This window comes from Phoca vitulina, unplaced genomic scaffold, assembly GCF_004348235.1.
Source record: "Phoca vitulina isolate PV1807 unplaced genomic scaffold, GSC_HSeal_1.0 scaffold55, whole genome shotgun sequence".
NCBI lineage: Eukaryota > Metazoa > Chordata > Mammalia > Carnivora > Phocidae > Phoca > Phoca vitulina.
The window spans coordinates 7,506,851-7,526,265 of record NW_022589758.1 but is presented as its reverse complement, the minus strand read 5'-3'; the positions used below and the strand labels follow the sequence as shown (position 1 = coordinate 7,526,265).

Sequence of the window (19,415 nt, the reverse complement as noted above, 5' to 3'; positions counted from 1 at the left end):
CGCAATCCCCAAAACAGAATTGTTTTTCCATGAGAAAGTAAAATTGTTTTTTTGATGAGAAAATAGTAATTTGGTTAGATTTTAATTTTATAGCTGAATGTTATTTAATGGCAGAAAAGTATATAATTTTACTATTTTTTTCAGTTTTCTTTTTTTTCAAGTTTTTATTTAAATTCCAGTTAGTTACCATACAGTGTAATATTAGTTTCAGGTGTAGAATTTAGTGATCCAACACTCACATGCAACACAAGTTTTACTATTTATCAATCAGCCTTCCCGCTCTCACTGACATAGCATTAGCAATATTTTAAACAAAAGTAAGCAAATATCCATGAAGACCCATATAAAGTTATGTACCTTTGATTCCCCAATTCTACCTCCACTATCATAAGGAAATGATTTGGATAAAAGCAGAGATAAATGTGCAACATGTGTGTCACAGTACTGTTTAAACCAACCAAAAACTGTATATTATGTAAATGTCCATTAGTAAGGGATATAAAAATTGTTGTGTGGAAAAAAGGGAAGTCCCAAAATAGCAAATGTAACTCAACTCTACCTTTGTAAAAAATTTTTATATAAATATAGAAAAGATAGAGATACACAACATCATGAACTGTGGTTACGTTAAAGGGATGAGTAAGGACTACAGTATACTACAGTATGTATTTTCTTCTTTATACTTCTATTTCCTGAACTTTAAGTGATAAACACGTTATTCTTATAAACAACAAAATCAACAAAATAAATGGACTTAGTCCATGAATAGTGATATTCGTTAGAAAATCATTAATTTTATGAATTACTTAATGAGGACTGTTTGTTATGTAGGGACAATTTCCACAAAAAGTATAGAACCAGAAAGACAACACTATTTAAAACAGTAAAAGGTGGTGATGGGGGAATTACATCTTCTCTGTTAATTATACTTTCAGATGATTAGCAAAAAAAATTTATTACTCAGCTGTGCTTAATAAGAACTGTATTATCTGTTGATTTTGGTTCAGTGAACGATTTCAGCAGATACTTAAGTGTTAAATCAGGTTCACATATTAATTACTGAATGGGAATGAAGCTGGCTGAGCAATTCACAGCCTGTGTGTGACATTTTTCTCAGTAACAGAGGTAGCTTTTAGCTGTATCAGTCCAATCCAGGGCCTGTACACTCCTAAACAGCAACCGGACCTCACATCTCTCATTTAAATAGTCCTTTTCCTTAGACTTATCTCAAACTCTCTAATTTGGTTCATTTCTTCATTAGTTTCTACCTTGTCTACTATATATAATTCTTAACAATTGTATCCATTTATTAGGTTGTACCATGTTCTATTCAAGGGCAAATGTGACATGGTACTAAAGCTCCAGGAAAAATGATTCCCAGCTTTGGTTTTGTGATATCCTAACATATCTTCTGCCATATAATAAAGTGTAGTGAATTCTTGAAATTAATTTTTCTCTTTAACTGTTACTGAGATACTTATGGTTAACAGATTATAGGGGGACATGGACAGTTGGTATGATAAAAAGAGGCAAGTATGTGAGTTAGAACTTCGTGTGAAAATAAGTAAAATAATCATTTTCTAAGATTAGCTTTCCATTTTTCCTTTTGTTGCTGGCTATATTTTTAAAATACTGTGTGAGAGACCCGCATTAGAAACCATGTAAGGATATAAAAGTAACTTTAAAAAATGATTGTCAAGGGGCGCCTGGGTGGCTCAGTCGTTAAGCGTCTGCCTTCGGCTCAGGTCATGATCCCGGGGTCCTGGGATCGAGCCCCGCATCGGGCTCCCTGCTCCGCGGGAGGCCTGCTTCTCCTTCTCCCACTCCCCCTGCTTGTGTTCCCTCTCTCGCTGTGTCTCTCTCTGTCAAATAAATAAATAAAATCTTTAAAAAAAAAAATGATTGTCAAGTATTCTTTACATTGGCTGCAATAAAATCTTTTCTGTAGTAGAAGATAGAGGGAGATTTGAAAGAAGGAAGAAGGGATCCTAGTGGTGGCTAACATAAGAGGCTAATCCACTAATACAGAAAGGAATTAAATAAGGTACAAAATTTCAAGAGATAATGGGTTAAGGATACATGTGAAGAAAAATATTCTAATAATCAAAGACATCCAAAAAGGAATCAGCTGACTTGTGAAACAGTGAGCTCAATACCAAAAGAGATGTTTCAATATTCTTGCAGAGGCTAAATGATTACAATAGATTTCCAAAGTCATGATACATTCCAACTGTAATACACAGAATGGGTAGCAAAATGCCAATAGATCATACAACAACAGATTAGGTCCTGGTACATCTCTGATTGCTGTGTTCTCCATCTTTTTTTTCTCCTCACAACCGATAAATGCAGGTGTCTACCCTAGGCTGTTAGACTCCTTTCTAAAATTGCATGCTGTCTTCTTACAATGGTCTCTTCTCTTCCCAAAGCTTCCACTACCAACTTTGTGTATATGCCTCTCAAAACTAATCATCCCTGCTTCCTAGAAGAACTCTAGTGGCATACTTCCAACAGTTCAATTCATCCATACTAATAGCTACTGAATAATCTGCAACAATAATTCACTATGCTATATTCTTCATAACTATATTACGTTGCTTTGTATTTTCATTCTTAACATCTGTATGAGGGAAACTATTAAACCCATTTCACATGTGAAGAAACTGAAGCAAAAGGAGATTCTAAGTTTTCTCAGCCAACATTACAAATTTGGTTAAGTGGCAAAGCCAGAATTCATATTCAAGTCTGTTCGATTCTAAAGCACAAAGCATTATGAGAGCAAGCATGCCCCACCCTCTGGATATCCTATTGGTAATTCAAATGAATGTAACATTTTGAAAATAAAACTCATTATCTCCCTGCTCTCATTCAACATCAGTAAAAAAAAGTTCCCCATCATCATCTCAAATTTGGAGCACGGGGTCACCTATGACCACCTCCCCTCTTTTTAATCCACTTGTCCTAAAGAATAGATCCTAGAAACTAATGTCTCTTCTTACTGCCTTAGTTCTGGCTTGCTTTACCTGATTGCTAGACTTAAAATAGAGTCCAAACTGGTCTTTCTGCCTCTAGTCTTTTGTAGCTCCGAAATACTGCTACAGTGAGAAAGTGTTTTTCCCTTATAAACCTTTGAAAAGCTCTCTGAAGGCCCAACTAAAGAATCACTTCCTCAAATAGCTCCTTCGTCAATATGGCCACAGCTGTCTAGTCTTTATTTCACATTAATGTGCTTCTCAAACTTTAGCATGCGTTAGAATCAACTGGAAAGCTTGTTAAAACAGATTCCTGGGGTTTAACCCTCAGTTTTTGATCCAGTAGGTCTGAGGTGGAATTTGCATTTTTAAAACAAGTTCCCAAGTGGTGCTGAGGCTACTGGTCTGGGAACCACATTTTGAGAACTGCTGTACTACACACACGATGAGCCTCTTGAAGGCAGTGACTCGCCCATGTCCAGAATATTTTAGGTGCTTAATGTTTTTAAGACTAACTATAATAACTTACAGTCAGTTTATTTATCATGTACCTTCCATGTAGTATGCATGTAATGGTGCATACATCAGCCCGAGCCTTGTTAAAGAGCATAATGAGCAGTGGGAAACATTTACAATAAAGAGAACCTCAATATAGGGTCAATAGAGGATTCAGTGGGAGTCCCTGAAAGGGGCATCTAACCCATCTTTGCAGGTTGAGGAAAGGCTTCCTATTGGCATAAGCTGAGTTTCTTAGGAGGTCAACAGTTTAAGAGGATGTGGAGTTTGAGGGAGTGGAGAAAGGCGTGAGAAAAAGTATCACTGTTTTGAGAACTTTCAGTTCTATATGGTTCGAAGAGGTGGTGGATTTAAGTATACACTCTCCTCAACACTACTTTTTTCCTCGGCCACGTCTCTGCAAAAGCACTCTTCCTTCTGCTTGTAACTTTTCTCCCACCTACAAAATCTTACCTATCCATAAAGGTTCACTGTAAGTGCAATATCCATCATACAAATGGCTGACCTCATAAAGCCTCTCAACATCTAGAACCCTTTTTTCTTCATGTGAATCTCATAGCACACTGTCTCTCTCTAGTGACATTTTTTTCACATACTGCCTCTAATTAAAGTTATATATTTTTCCTCACCCCACCTCCTCTCCAGCTACCTCACAAAACGGGATTTTGAGGTTTTTTTTTTCGTTTGTTTGTTTGTTTTGAGAATAAAAACAGAGTCTTATTTGTCTGGATATACTTGCAATCAATAAGGTGCTTTACAAATGGTAGACAATTATCTGTTAAAAACTTGACTAGTAACATCATATGGTGACATGAGATATTAAAGCATTTCAGAGACAAGAAAGGGCCTTGAAACTCCAACAGGAGTTTAGTTTAGTCTGTAAAACCAAGATGTATTAAATTTTTCTCTAAATGCATATAATTGATGATACTAAAGCTCTAATAGACATTCTTTACCCTAAATTTACCAAATAAACTTTCTTATAAATGAACATATGAAAAAAGTAGTATTTGCATCTTGGATACTCCAGACCTAAAGTCATAGTGATGTGATTATGAAAAGGAATGTAACAATGGATAAAGTTCCTGTTTGTCATAGGAAGATTCTGCTTTATCATACACATTATATAAACACTTTTAAGAAGGTTTTTTTTTTTTTAACCAGAAAACTGTTTTAAAGTGGTTGTAAGTAGTCCAAGTTTCTCCTTTTCGACATTTATTAGAATATTTCATTCATATTAAGTTCACGGGTGAATCAATCTTTTAAAAATCACCATATGCACCTTATACAAATTCTGTATTATTAGTTATAGTAATATGTATTTTCACATATGCTGAACTGCTAATATTATCTTCCTGACTGTCCAAAGTAGCACAAGCCAGTGTCTCTAAGCAATGGCAAGTCATATTACTTACTAGTTTAGATGTAATTGCCAACCTGCACACTGAAATGTATTTTACATACAACACAAACCAGATTAAATTTCCCAAGAAAATCTTTAAGGTATCCCAAATGTTAAAAGCCAGAGGTTCTGCTTTCTTGTAGATGGGGCTTGTAATTCCTTGGGTGAAGGGCAACATAAGTGGCAGGTCCCTGGACAATGAGTTGCCCAGATTAGGTGCACAAGAGGCTTTGGGGTTGGTGCTGAAGAGATGAGTGGCTTCCTTTCCTCTTGGTACACAGAGGGAGGAAATAGTCTCTGATCCCTTTAGGACATGCCCTAGCCTATCTGATTCCCAAACACTTGGTGAATTATTTGACCAACATATAAAAAGAAACTCTACCCTATGGTCCCAAGAAGCCAAAGTTAAAATAAGTATAAAGGTAAGAATTTAAGCCTATCAACCCAGAACTTCTTTACCTTTGTCACAGTTGTATTTGGAGTTATAAGAAAACATCTCTATACCTAGACAGGAAGATAGGACATTTCTTAAACTATTTTTAAAGTTATTATCCTTCACAAGACAAAGTAACAGATTCATTAACATTTATACATGCTCCTGTGTATACACACACTCTTACCCATAAGTTGTAATGTATAAATTACACCTCTTCACAAAGGAAATTTCAGAGACTTGAGGTGTGCCTATATGAATGTCTGATGACATGAGCCATGCTATACCCAAATGTCCTTCTACTCTTTTTAAAAGCACTTTAGAGACTTAATTTAATACACAACCCACCATGCTGTGACTAATGACATTCTGTCTTTACAAATCTTTTGTTGCTGAGATATTTATTATAATGTTCTATTCCTTCGCATTACTAAAAAGATATTGATATACCTAATAAATCCAACATTTTATATCTGTGACTGCCTCTTTCTTTAGCAAAACAAGCTATGTGGAGGAAATGTCATATTTATAAACATTTCAGAAGTAATGAATTTTGATATACAATATCTTTCAAAGATCCTAGAACTATAAACCTTGAGTACCAATCTAGAAACTTCGCCTTCACCTAAATTTATTTTTTTCACAAAATATTAATGAGAAGGTCTTACAATATTAAATTATAGTATATTTGAAGATATCCTAATTCTGCTCTTCCATTCATTTACTGAGTAGAAACAGAGATTTGCCCATGGTTCAAATATAAGTGAATATAAGCTGAAAGGTATACATTTGGTTAAGTAACTACACACACAAAAAAATGATTTTAACTTCTAGCATGAAGTAATTTAAATAGGTAATTCACAGTATTCAGAAATGCCCTAAGGTGTAACTATTTTATATAAAACCTTAGTATTGATATTTTTACAAACATTAGTTTAGAAAAGGTAATCTTGGGGAAGAGAAAAGCAACAAGCATTTGAAAAGAAGGAATATGGGAATTAAAAGTTTTATTTTCATTAGGGGAAAACCCCCATAATTTTACATCTTTATTTATTAAATGACTCTTCATCTCACATCCTCCTTAACTTTAAAAGGCACTTATCCAGTGAAGTAAGAGGATGCCAAGGCATTTGTTTTTTAAGGCATTTGTTTTTTATGTGGCTTAATTTTACTCTGAAGCTTGGACCATGCTGAGTTGCTCACAATTTGATTTACATGTATGTTTTTGTACTTAGTATTTTCATGTGAATTTCAGAGAGTCATATATACAACGTGTGTATATATTTAAAGAGAAAGCACATTTCTCACTGCTATAGAATGAACAAGTAGTCCAAGACAGAAAGCCAACTTGAGGACTACAGTAAACTAGTACTTTTACCTATTGCACACCCCCTTCCTAGAGTCTTTTCCTCCATAAACAACAAGTTCTGTAGAGCTACATCAGAATTTCTTGATTGGCTCATGCGGAAGCTCATGGGAGGAAGAAAACAGTCATCATTTTTTTCCTTTACGTTTTACGACTCACCCACATAGTTTTCACCAAAAGTGACACATTTGCATATCCTGTTACTTGCATCATCTCCTGTTATCTATCACATACCCTAACTGCAGCCTTTCTATCACTGGTGTCTCTGCTTCTGTGACCGGCTGATTAAAAAACTGTGGGTACAGTTTAGCATTTTGAGCATACAGCTCTCTTTCCCTTCTTCCATTTCCATATGGTATTTGGTAATGTTGTGGTCTCTGAAGGCCAAAGGTTTATTTTGGAGGCTTAATGGTTTACATTTGTATATGCTATAGAAAACCGAATCAAAGCCAATGTTATTTTTATTTCATTCCAAAACATAAAATTGAGTGAATTTGAAAGCCTCTGCTAGGGAAAGATGGAGGAAGAAGACAATCACATCACAGGGAAAGGCTTTTGGGGAAAATCTTTGGTCATACAACAGAACCTCATCCCCCCACCAAAATCAAGGACATATTTTAAAAGAACCATAATAATACAGGTTTTTAACTAAAAGTTTTAAAGATATTTACATGGGTTAAATTTTAAAACAATTTTGTGTTTACATATTAGGAAATTATTATATTTCACCATTCCTTCCTATATTTCATTTCTGTTCTTGCAAAGATACTGGAAATACACATCTTAAAATAAAAAAGAGTCTTAGTCAACAAAACTAAAGGATGAAACAAAGCACTGTTATCTAAAAAATCTATAGCTCCTATAGATTTTTATATATTATATTATATATATTATAAGAATTCTGAGAAAGAATAAAGAAAACATCTGTACTTATGAAAAACCATGCTTAAATTTAATTTGGGACTCCAAATGGAAAAAAAAATTAAAAGTAACCCAAACCATGCTATTCAAAAAGTGACATGCTTAAAAATGTACAACTTTTGCTATAAATATCATTTACTGTCAGACATTTAACAGACATGTTTACCTGAAAATATAAGCAAATACTGCAATAGACGTCTATATGTATCAAAACAAAACCAAAGCATGTGTATATATGTATATATATAGCTAAATAAACAGCATTCTAAATCTTTATTAATAAAAAACTTAATTTAAGAACTTCCATAATGGCTAAAAATACTTTCACTGTAGCAGTTATCTTTAGAAATCATTTTACCAGAAATCCAACAACTCAGACAAAAAAGGTAACTTAGTGTCAGCTCCAAATGGGGCCATACTGAACTCTCTCAGACATTTGTTTCAATTTAAAAAAATTCTTTATTGTCCAGTATTAGGGTAATAAGATGAGAGAAATGTAAAAGTAATCAGTGGTTACACTACCTAAAGTTTCAGCCACCAGGCTGATCAGAATATTAATTTAGAGGATGAAGCCTATATTTGAATCCTAGGGCTAAATAACCTAAAAAGAATTTGAGATTGTTATCATTATCTCTTGAATTTCCTGTGTTATGGTGCTCTAACATGTTTCCCTTTCATGCAATAATTTTTATCTTTTTCAGACAGTTAACTATTATCTACTAATTGCCCACCCCACAGACAGAAAGTATATTAGGCAATTGTGACTGGCTGACTTTTTGCCTTTTCCATACAGGTAGGAAAAGGGCTGAAGCTATTGATACTGATTTGCAAGTGAGTTGCACACTTAATAAGCCAAAGCAGGTAAGAACATCAGCCAATAGATACATTTGAAACATACAAAATAATCACTTATAAAAAAACTTCTAAAATTCCATGGAAAATAACTAGATCATATTAACTGTCTGTTGATACCGAAAGATGTATATATACTACTAATAAAAATAAATTGGGAGTAACCATTTTTCAAAGGCAAATAGTTTTCCTGGTGAAGGTAGTAAGAAGTATAGAATTAAGAAAGAAATAAGTCAGGATGTAGAAATCTGCTGAAAAAATAAATTGGTTAATAGCAATTTACCATTATTAAGGCATCATACAACTTATCTCCTTTATATAAAGACTTAATATAACAAATTTCAGTTGGTAATAGAAAACTCACAAAATATATTGGATAATAAAGTAATGAATTGATTTCTCTAGGCAAAATAAAATATTATATAATTTATATCAATATGTAGCACTTCGAAACCAGTTTCCACACATTCTCATCAAATCTACAATGTTTAATGCAAAATAGAAGAAAAAAACCTATATTAATCTCATAAACTACCTACCATATAAGGCAGAACCTGAAATAAAATATTACTATGAATGGTTGCAATCTATGACGCATTGTTTCCTTTAATTTTTGATAAATAACTCTTCATGATTTTTTTCCCTTCCAAAAGAGAACAATTCCTTTCCTGTTTTAGGATACCAATTTCTTAGAACCCTAATAGAGTTATTTTATGGTATTTTCATAGTCATTCATTAAGCAATATGTTAAATGCCATGCTAATATATTCAACCTCTGAACTCCAGCAACATCTTGGGTTTACAGGAATAAGATGTGAGGTATACCAGAAATACTGCTTTTTGAGGTCTCAGTTTTCAATATTTTGGGCATAAGGAATTATAAGATAAATACTTCCTCATTTGAGAAGAAAGAACAAAAGAAAATAGGCAAGAATAAAAAAGTGAACAAGATGAAGAATGGAGGAGAAACAGTCAAGTGAGAAGTGATGAGGATGGTAAAGGAAAGGAGAAAAAAATGGAATTAGAAAAAAAAAAAAACCTTAAAAAATAAAGACAACAATTTAGTAAATTTAAAAAGACAGAGAGAGAGAGAAAGAAAGGGAACATCTGGTGTTAGTCAATATCATGATACTGATTCCATTCAATAAGCCACTCCTTCCTGCTGAAGTTCAGGGACTGGGCAGTAGGGTGAGAGGGAGGGGAGGGGAGAGCTGGGCTTTAATGGGTCACCACATTCTGTATCCATTCTGATGATGCTGGTTTCCCTTGTAAACAATACTCTCCTGTTCTGGGGTTAAAGGAACAAGAGGGTGAGGACAAAATCAAAAAGGAGAGACTAGAGGTGAGAATAAGAGAGAATAAGGAAGACACCTTTGAGAATTATATAAATGAAGTTAGAATGACTTCTCCAAATGACTCAGTAGTCCTTTAATATGTTCCCTTTCCCCAGCCCCAACTGCCACCACCTGTAAGTCTTGTTGAGCAATGTTTACCATTTGGTGGGTAATAAAAAAACTAGCTTATAGTACTCATCTTCCATTTCTCACTAATCAATGTCCTACATCCCAACTATTTGCTGTAATCTATCTTTTTGACTCTCCCAACCTAGTTATTTTCCACTCCAGTAGCCTTTATAGAAACATATAATAAACCATTTCATGCCAGAATGTAGTCACCAGGTTCCAGAAGACCTTTCAAAATAATTGTGAATATGTTTTAATATTTACACAAAATGAAAGGAAATTTTCCAAATGCTGCATTCAACCACCACATACCCCACTCCTTTTAACTGATATTCCTAAGAAGAAAATATCTGTTTTTAGTATGGATAGAATCTTTAAAACACTTACACACCAAAAACAGTATTAACAAAATTTAACAGATTCATTAGGAATATGCCTCAATAGATTTAATAACTATAAGTAGTCTCATCAGCTAAAAAAACGTGTTAAAAGTGCATCGTGAGGGCAGAGTTGCTGGTTCAAACTATGCCGAGGTATCTCCCAGAGAGAGGGATGTAGTGGCAGATGAAGTGGAAAAAATCTTGGGAGATTCCAGCAGCTTTGAGGAGTTGGATCTTCACTGGCGGGGAAGACATGCAATGGGACTCAGTCTGCTTTGCTTGGATGTTCATGATTTTTTCTTCTTCCTACCTGGCAGCCACAGTTTCTCAGCCACAGAAGTATGTTGATTTGAAAAGCTTAAAAGCCATTTATAATAAAGAATATAGCAATATGAAAAAGGACATAAAATTTCCAGTTTCATTTCAAATAAGAAAATATACTTTTTAAAAAGAGAGCAAACTAGAAAATACATACATCTAATTGGACATCTTGAAGATATACCATACTAGCAATTTCAAAAAAATAGTATTTGAATTCATCTGTGAATCATTCAACTTTCTCAGACCCTTAGGGAAAAATTTCAAGATGCTTTTCTATGTATTTTAAAATAAGAAAAGTTGTCAGATTTTATATTGTATATTACTACCTTTAGCAGTAGGAAATTTTAGAATTACAGAAAAATACTAACTGGGCTAATAACAATCAAAACATAAGATTGAACATTACTCTTCATTATTGAATCTAAATTGGTATAGAACAATATTGGCAATTATCTTGCTATTCTGGTCAATTAATTACTGGATTAAAAAATAATATTAAATAAGTATTTCAAATGTATTAGGCCACTCCTTAATGTAATTATTATATCATAACCAACCCCTAATGTCTCTGGTAATTAATGGAGGGACAGAAGGGGCAATTGTAGACTACAAATAATTTATACTTGTTTCAACTCATTTATCTACCTACCAAACCTTTTATAGTAACAAAACCCAGATAATTTCCATTTCATCACCTCTGTATATTGTCTAGTAAGAAGTTAAAAGCACTGTACAGACCACAAAGGAGGCAACAGCAAGAAATAGAGAGCAGACTAGGCTGCATTTAATAAAATGAGCCATTCTTACACAAATAGGCCTCTCATTTTAACACAAAGAAGACAATCTGGTAATTGATCACATTATTAAGGAAGGCTACTTTTAGGGAATTCAATATATTCTCCTGTCAGAGAATGTCTCTGTTATCATCCAAAATCAATTTGTAGGTTCTAGTAGCATTCTGCCAAGACACCAGACTCCAATTGGCCCAAGAGTTGTTGTAGGTAAAAGGGAGGAAGGTAGGTTGGAAAGTTAATTTTTATTGAGCTCTTAATGTGTGCCTGGCATTGTGATAGGTGTTTTACATATATATCTGAAGGAAAGGAGTGAGGAAGTAGCAATAAAGTTAAATTTCTAACCCATTTCTAATTTCACTCCAGCTGATTCACTGCCCTAGTTATGTAAATTCTCACTTCCTTTCCTCTTCTCTTACCCTTGGCCTCCCTCCCCCTTAATCTCTCACTGAATCCTGAGTTTTACTTACATGATCATTAGAATTCTTCTCCTTTTGCTTGATAATTGTATAATTTGAGTTTGGGGAGGTAGTATAATAAAACTGAAGGCCTTGGAGTCAGAGAGCTTTGAGTTGCAGGCGAGTTAATCATTCTGAGTCTCAATTTCCACATACACCTTTTTTGTCTAATTATTTTAAGTAGTAAATGACATAAAATATGTAAAGTACTTAACATGATGCTTGGCACACTGTAAGAACTCAGTAAACGTTGGCTATGGTTATTATTATTATAAAAAGGTAAACTGATGCTTAGTTACTATGATTCACTTAAAGCCAAAAGTCAATTTCAGAGCAAAAACTGGAAGCAAGTCCCCCCAACCATCATTCTGTGTCACTTTCAGTATTTTAGAATATTCCTGTGATGCAAATATGTATTTACACATTCTCACAGTATTTATGTATCATCAATCTATATAGATTTTATTAGTTCACTTGTAGTCCCTTAAAGACTTTCATATTCGTTTGGTCAACATCAAAATCTTTGCCCCACAAAGAGTATCCTTTAAACAATTTTATTTTTCATTAGAGACTAATTCCACCCACTTAGAATTGACCAACTGGAAATTGGTCCAACTATCGAACAGATGTCATATTTGTTCAGGTCACATTGCAAAAATGGAGGCAGCATGAACATTACAAGAGGGAGAAGCTGCCTGTCTACTGAAGCAGCTGCTTTATCCCACTGCCCAAATCCTCATCCTAGGGGACAAGAAACTTAAGTTAGGACAAACACTTTGTATAGTTTCTAGTAATGACAACTTTCTCATTATCAAAACTGTCATAGTGTGGAAAGGCTTTGCTGATGACCAGAATTCTGCATTAATTATTATTAACCTAACACCTATATGTTTAATTTTTTAAACTTTCATTAATTTTTATTCACTTAGTTAATGAACTCATTGAAGAAACAGTGTAATTTTAATTATCAGTGTTCAGGAGCCTCTCCACAATATCATAAAGTTGTCAGTTTACTCAAAGCCAAAAATGCAATGTCTTCTGCCTTCATACCAGAATCAGTGAGAAAGACTGGAGTTTTTTACACCAGTCTTCTTATCCCCAAAATATAGACTTTCCTTTTAATAGTTTCTTCTATGACTAGAACAGGCAAAAACAAACTTAGTTAAAAGGTACAATAGGAAATAATTATTCACTCTGAAGGATTAGTGAGCTATAAGTAGAATATTTACCAGAAAAAACCCCCACATTTTTTGCAAATGAAGTTTATTATATTAATAATCAGATTATTTTAACTTCATTTGTTTTAGAGAATATACTTTATTTTGGCAGATATAGAAGAAGAAAGTAAATCAACTGTGACAGAAAACAGCCCAAAGTGAAAATTATATGATGTTCATTTTCTAAAACTAACATTAAAGAAAACAGCCCTTGGAAGTCTACCTTAGACACAAAAATGCCACTGTCAAGATCTTAGCCTAGAAAGGGATTCATGAGGTTCACAGAGCAAGAAAATTTTATGAATTTATTTAGTTACATGCAACAGTTTTAAAACAAAAACTGTAGTCTTCTTTTGGGAAATGAAGAGCCAATTTGGCTATTAATTTTTAAATTTGTTTAAAAAATCAACATTTAAAATAAACCAATCTATTAGACACTTCAGTGAACAAATCAATGTTAAAGTAGATGAATGAACGTATGCCCTTACAAAACATACCTACTAGGAAATTCCATAGTTTGTAAAGTAAAACTTAAAAGTTTTATCCAGAAAAGGTTGAATTTGTGTGCATCATCACTTTAATTTTTAGCCCAAAATTATTATCTCAGGTCATGGGGTATATGACATTATCCTGCACCTGTCTATATAGAAATGCATATCTAACCTCAGCCAACACCAGTATTTCCAAGCCTGGTATTAAAACTATGGTTTTTTTAAAAACTATGCCTTATCTTCTGTCAAATAATTAAGAATATTGATTCAGCTATCTGAAAAAAGGCTATTCAATCATTTTGTACACAAACAGGTGTTTTTATTTCATTGATATCCTTTTAAAGCTTTAGCAGATCTTTATATTATTTCCTCCCACTGACTCATAAGGTAATTATACATACCACAGTCTGATGATTAACTTGAATCACTTCATCGCCAGCATGGATTTTCTTGCACCGATCTGCAGGTGACTAAATTTAACATAATGGAAATGATAAAGAACATAAATTTTATCACTCATTTCTTTTCCCTAAAATACTACAATAAGTTCCCCTCTTTAGATCAAGAAATTATTTAATCTTGAAAAAATTAAACAAAAATGACTACTAGTATTTAATATACTGTTTGCGCTCTACAGATAACTAATAATAGAAAGTAGGATTTACTTTAAAAACTGATTTCCAGTTTATTTTTTATTCATTTCCAATTTCCAATTATTTCAAAACAAAGAAGTCTTGAAACAATATTAACCTCTATTCAACAAATTTTGAAATTCACAGAAGAATGATCTATCATAGGTCAGAATTCAAGGTAAGATAATATCCCAGAGAATTCCAGTTACTCAAATAATAACACAAGTATACTCTTAAGAGGGTAGTTCATCTAGGATATGAACTCAACCCTCAGAATGGTATCATAACAAGAAAACAATGTATTTTTCTTCACAGCACCTTTAGGAGGTAGGCATATTATCAAATCAGACAAGTACCATGCAACAATTCTGAAAAGTGTGTAAATCATTACTATAATAGGGCTGTAACTATACTCAGTCCCTGTGCTATCTGGCTTACAATTGATCTTTTTAAAGGAGAGTATAGAAGAAAAATATCAAGCCAATGGTTCTAATCATGGTATAAAAGAAAATGATAATTGGTATATAAAATTGAAAGAAACTGAAACAACTTCTTTCCCAGATAAGTAAAAAAGGGAATAAGTCATATAAATTATAGACTTTCAGTGTTAAATGGGACCCTAGAGATCATTTTGTCTAAACTTCTCATTTTACCTAAAAGAAAACTAAGAAACTAGGGCAGAGCAAAGCAAAATAACTTAACCACTTTAGTGAGCAGATTTACTAAGACTCAACAGAGATCTACTAATGATAAATGACTGAGGGTACCAAAAATAGTAAAACATTTTCAAGAATAAAGAATTAAATGATAAGCCATTAATATATGGTTCATATCTAAACTATTCATAGAATCAATCTTTCTTTGATCACTCACCCATTTATCAAATATTACTGAGTAATTAATATGAACAGTACATAGTACTCCACTTTTTTTATAGACCCCAGGCAATACAGAGATGCATTCCTATAAATTCTTCAAGATATAGTTCAAAATCATTTCTGTGATTATTTCTCTAGTTTCATTGGCAGCATTTATGATTCTTTCCTTTGTCTACACAAATTTCAGTACCTGTTTACACACATAAACCCCTAGTTGCATTCCTTAGGAACAGCAAACTAGTTTAGTTTAAAAATTCCTTCAATACCTAGCCCCATGCCTGGAACATAGCAGACATGAAACAAAAGTTTGTTACAAGAACAAATGAATAAATGAATGATTGGAGGAATGTACAAACAAATGAGAATGATGAATCAGTGATAGGAGTATCATTTACAGTATTTCACTGCTTTAAAAATTTTAATTGGTTGACAATATGCATATTACTGATATTTCTGACCCCGTATTTAATACCAAATGTGAAGTCAGTATAGCAATCCAACTGCAATGTACATTATGTATTTCACTATTCTCAAGAAACCAAGAGAAGTTAGTGGGAAAAAAGCAATAAATGATTAAAGTAGTAAGTGAATTACGTTAATTTTTTTTAAAAGAAAATGCCGGTAAAATATTGAGATCTATGACTACTTGAGATTAACTAACTCCACCCCAGTCTTCTTTGAAGGAACACAGCATAAACATGTAATTTGTCAGAATTTCTAAAAGAAAAAAAAAATTCAAAGCTCAGCACCTGCTTAAGAGTAAGATGGAAGTCTGGGACAACCAAATGGAGGAATAATGATTTATTACACTATTCAAATCTATTTTAGTGATCATGTTCAGGCTCAACACAATCACTTCACATTTCTGTAGCTCTTTATTGCATAGCCTTTCACATTTATTAGCTTATTTTCACATCAACCTAGTGAGGTATGTAGTGCAGATAATATTTCCAGTTTACAGTTGAGGAAACTAAAGCAATGGCAGGGTAAGTGACTTGCCAAAAATTACACTGCCATTAAGATGCAGAACTAATTGTAGGTCCTAGGCCTAGGGACTGACCCACTGCTTGCAGTGGCTCTCAAACTTCAGCATGTCTTAGAATTACCTGTTAAAACAAAATCTCTTGGGGCACCTGGGTGGCTCAGTTGGTTAGGCATCTGCCTTTGGCTCGGGTCATGGTCCCAGCATCCTGGGTTTGAGCCCCACATCGGGCTCCCTGCTCAGTGGGGAGCCTGCTTCTCTCTCTCCCTCTGCTGCTCCCTCTGCTTGTGCTCTCTCTTGTGTACATGCTTTCTCTCTCAAATAAATAAATAAAATCTTTAAAAAAAACCCCCAAAATAAAAAACAAAATCTCTTATTAAGAAACAGGCTGGTCTCCAGAATTTCTGATTCAGTAGTTCTGGCGGGGGGGGGGGGGCAGGCAAGAATATGTATCTCTAACAAGTTGCCAAGGGAGGCTGATGCTGCTGATCCAGGGAGGGACCTCACTGTGAAAACCAGTGAGTTATACCATGCTGTCACCTCACTGAATTAAGCTGAATTATAATGCATATTCAGAAAGCGTGAATTATCTGATGTTTCTTTCTTACATAAGTTTCTTAATATAACTAAACTATTTGATAGATGGAAGTTGATTCTTTTAGATGTCACAGTAATTTGTCATAAACCAGAAAATACTTAACAAAGACAAATCTCTGGCTGTGAACAGAAAACATCTGATTTACTCTAAGTAAATAGTTACTCTAAACTAAATAAAATGATTGAAATTCTTCCCAAACCAGCACTTACTAACTCAATGTGTCCTTTTAGTTTTTTTCTCTTAATCTGTTCATGTCCTCAGAAGTCAACCTCAATTATGTTGAGATATAGAAGTTGTTTAACAATAAAAAGAAAAACACACCTTATAATCTGAAATGTTATAATACTTACATTTTCTGTAGTTCCAGTAATTACATGGAGGCCATCATATGTTGATTTAATATACATACCCTAGAAAAAGACAGCATCAAAAAAAAAAAAAATGAAGCGACTGGAATGTTTTCAAGTATATTACACAATCATTTACAAAAAAATTATCCTATCAAAATTGCCACATGCTCCATGAATCCATATTCAATAATGCCAACTTTAAACTAGTAAAAAATTCCTATCTGAATGTTCTGGTTTCTGAAGTTTGCCCGAAGAAGCCTATCATCAACTTAATCAAATAACTACTTGGTAAGTAAATTGCCTGTGAAACTTATAAAATGTAGCATGGTAATTCAATACTCTGAAGAAAGAACGCACCTCACTCCCCCAACAGTCCTTACTATTTGTTCTGTGGCAAAATAAAAGTAATAATGGGAAATTCAAATATTGGTTATTAGCATATTATACTTGATACATATTACACAACGAAAAGTAGGTTTCTACAGAGCCACTTCAACTACAACCAACTAGAGACAGAAGAGTGATAAAATATTGCTAATGTAAACTTTTTTCTCCATCTCTTTTGTGAAATCCTGTATTTCCTGCCTTTATTTTCATTGATGAAGTTTTAATAATTATATCCAACACTTCTATATCAATAATCAAGAAGTAATGTGTGGCAAGCCCTCCTCCTAATAAAAAGAGTTTGATTCCATTTCCCATTTAAATAAAGCCATTTTAGAAAATGCTTTATTACACTTTAAAGATTATCTAGAAATCCTGAAATTATGTCAGCTTTATGAGCAAACAAAAACTTTAAATTATGGACAGTGGGAGAACTTGAAAGGGAAAAAAATCACAAGAAAATATTCACATTGTAAATGTTAAAATATTTTCATTTAAGTAAAAAAAAAGATGGGAAAAAAAGAGATTTTTCTTCCTCTCTAAGGAAGATTGTTACTTTTCTCTTTGGGAAAAAATTACCCAAGTTTTACTTATACAAGTGCCTTGCATTTCAAAATATTGATTAAAAAATAAAAAAATATGAATTTTAATGAACTCGAAGTCTAAAATATAATGGACTTAACAATAACCAACAATATTATTTCAGAAAAGCATTAATTTTAGCACTTATATAGACAATTACTATAACGTTAATTTCCCATACCTTTAGGTTAATTATATATTTAGATAACTGAATGTATGTGTATTTCATTGGAAATAAGTAAGAAATAAAAACAAGAAGCAGTAAAGTTCATGGGATGGTACTATTAAAAAACTGGGTAGGCGTGAATTCTGAAGTCATTTCAGTAATGTCTTATGTCTAAAATGTTGGTGCCTGTTCCAAAAATGGATAAGCCTGGATCACTAACGTGAAGAAAATGAATGTGATTTAAAAGGTGTTCATTTACCTGTGAACTCTAGTATTTTAAATGCAACTTCATTATTTCATATAAAATAAATAACCTCAACAGAAGTACATATAGAAATTAATTAAGAAATTGGCTAGCTGTTGTTGCCTATGACCATGTGGTAATATTCAACCTTACACTGGTGCCAAGTGTACAGCATACTTACTTTTTAAGTTCATACTTATCCCATTATTTATGGGAGAGTAAATATAATGATGCTATTATAGAACTTAGAAGAGGACAAGATCTTTGTCATCATTTTCCTCCAGGAATTAACAAAATTACAACAGATTAATAAAGAATCTTAAAGTATATTTGTAAGAGCTAAACACTAAATTTTGTCTCAGTTTTTTTACACAGAAGAACTGTGAGAGAATAAAGTGGGAAAAGACAGGGAAAGAAACAGTATATATTACTTGGACATACAAAACAACCATCACTTATCATTCTCTATCACCATCATCATGGAAAGCTACTGGTTACAATGTACCAGGGACTGTTCTACTTCACAATAGCCAATGTGGTATAAACTATCATTACTCCTGTTTTACTTTTTTATTTTTTTAAAAATATTTTATCTATTTATTTGAGAGAGAGAGTGAGAGCACGAGAGGGGGGAGGGTCAGAGGGAGAAGCAGACTCCCTGCTGAGTGGGGAGCCTGGTGCAGGACTGGATCCTGAGACTCCAGGATCATGACCTGAGCCGAAGACAGATGCTTAACCAACTGACCAACCCAGAGGCCCCTCATTACTTCTGTTTTAGAGATAAAGAAACTGAGGCACCGAGAAGCTGGGGAGTCTGCCCAAGGTGGTGAGGCCAGGTTTCAAGCCTAAGCAGTCTGACTCCAGACCACACTTTCAACCTCTAGGCTCCTGATTTATCGATTTATTAATAGGACAGTTGTGCACCTTCACTTTTCTTATTATAACATAATATTTGGCAACTGTAGGTATTAAAGTCAACTATTCACTGTTTAACATCTATGCTAAAAGACTGAGAC

At 33.5% G+C, this 19,415-nt stretch overlaps 1 protein-coding gene across 5 annotated transcripts in view; it reads right to left on the bottom strand.

The window, feature by feature from the left end:
* CNKSR2 (connector enhancer of kinase suppressor of Ras 2) overlaps window positions 1–19,415 on the bottom strand; it is a 277,726-nt gene that overhangs the window by 120,393 nt on the left and 137,918 nt on the right. For all 5 annotated transcript variants that reach the window (XM_032389505.1, XM_032389507.1, XM_032389504.1 and 2 more), the window contains exons 7-8: window positions 17,024–17,083; window positions 13,985–14,053 (exon numbers count right to left, since the gene is read on the bottom strand). In XM_032389505.1, coding sequence (XP_032245396.1) covers window positions 13,985–14,053; window positions 17,024–17,083 — 129 coding nt within the window. The remainder of the gene's footprint in view (window positions 1–13,984; window positions 14,054–17,023; window positions 17,084–19,415) is intronic.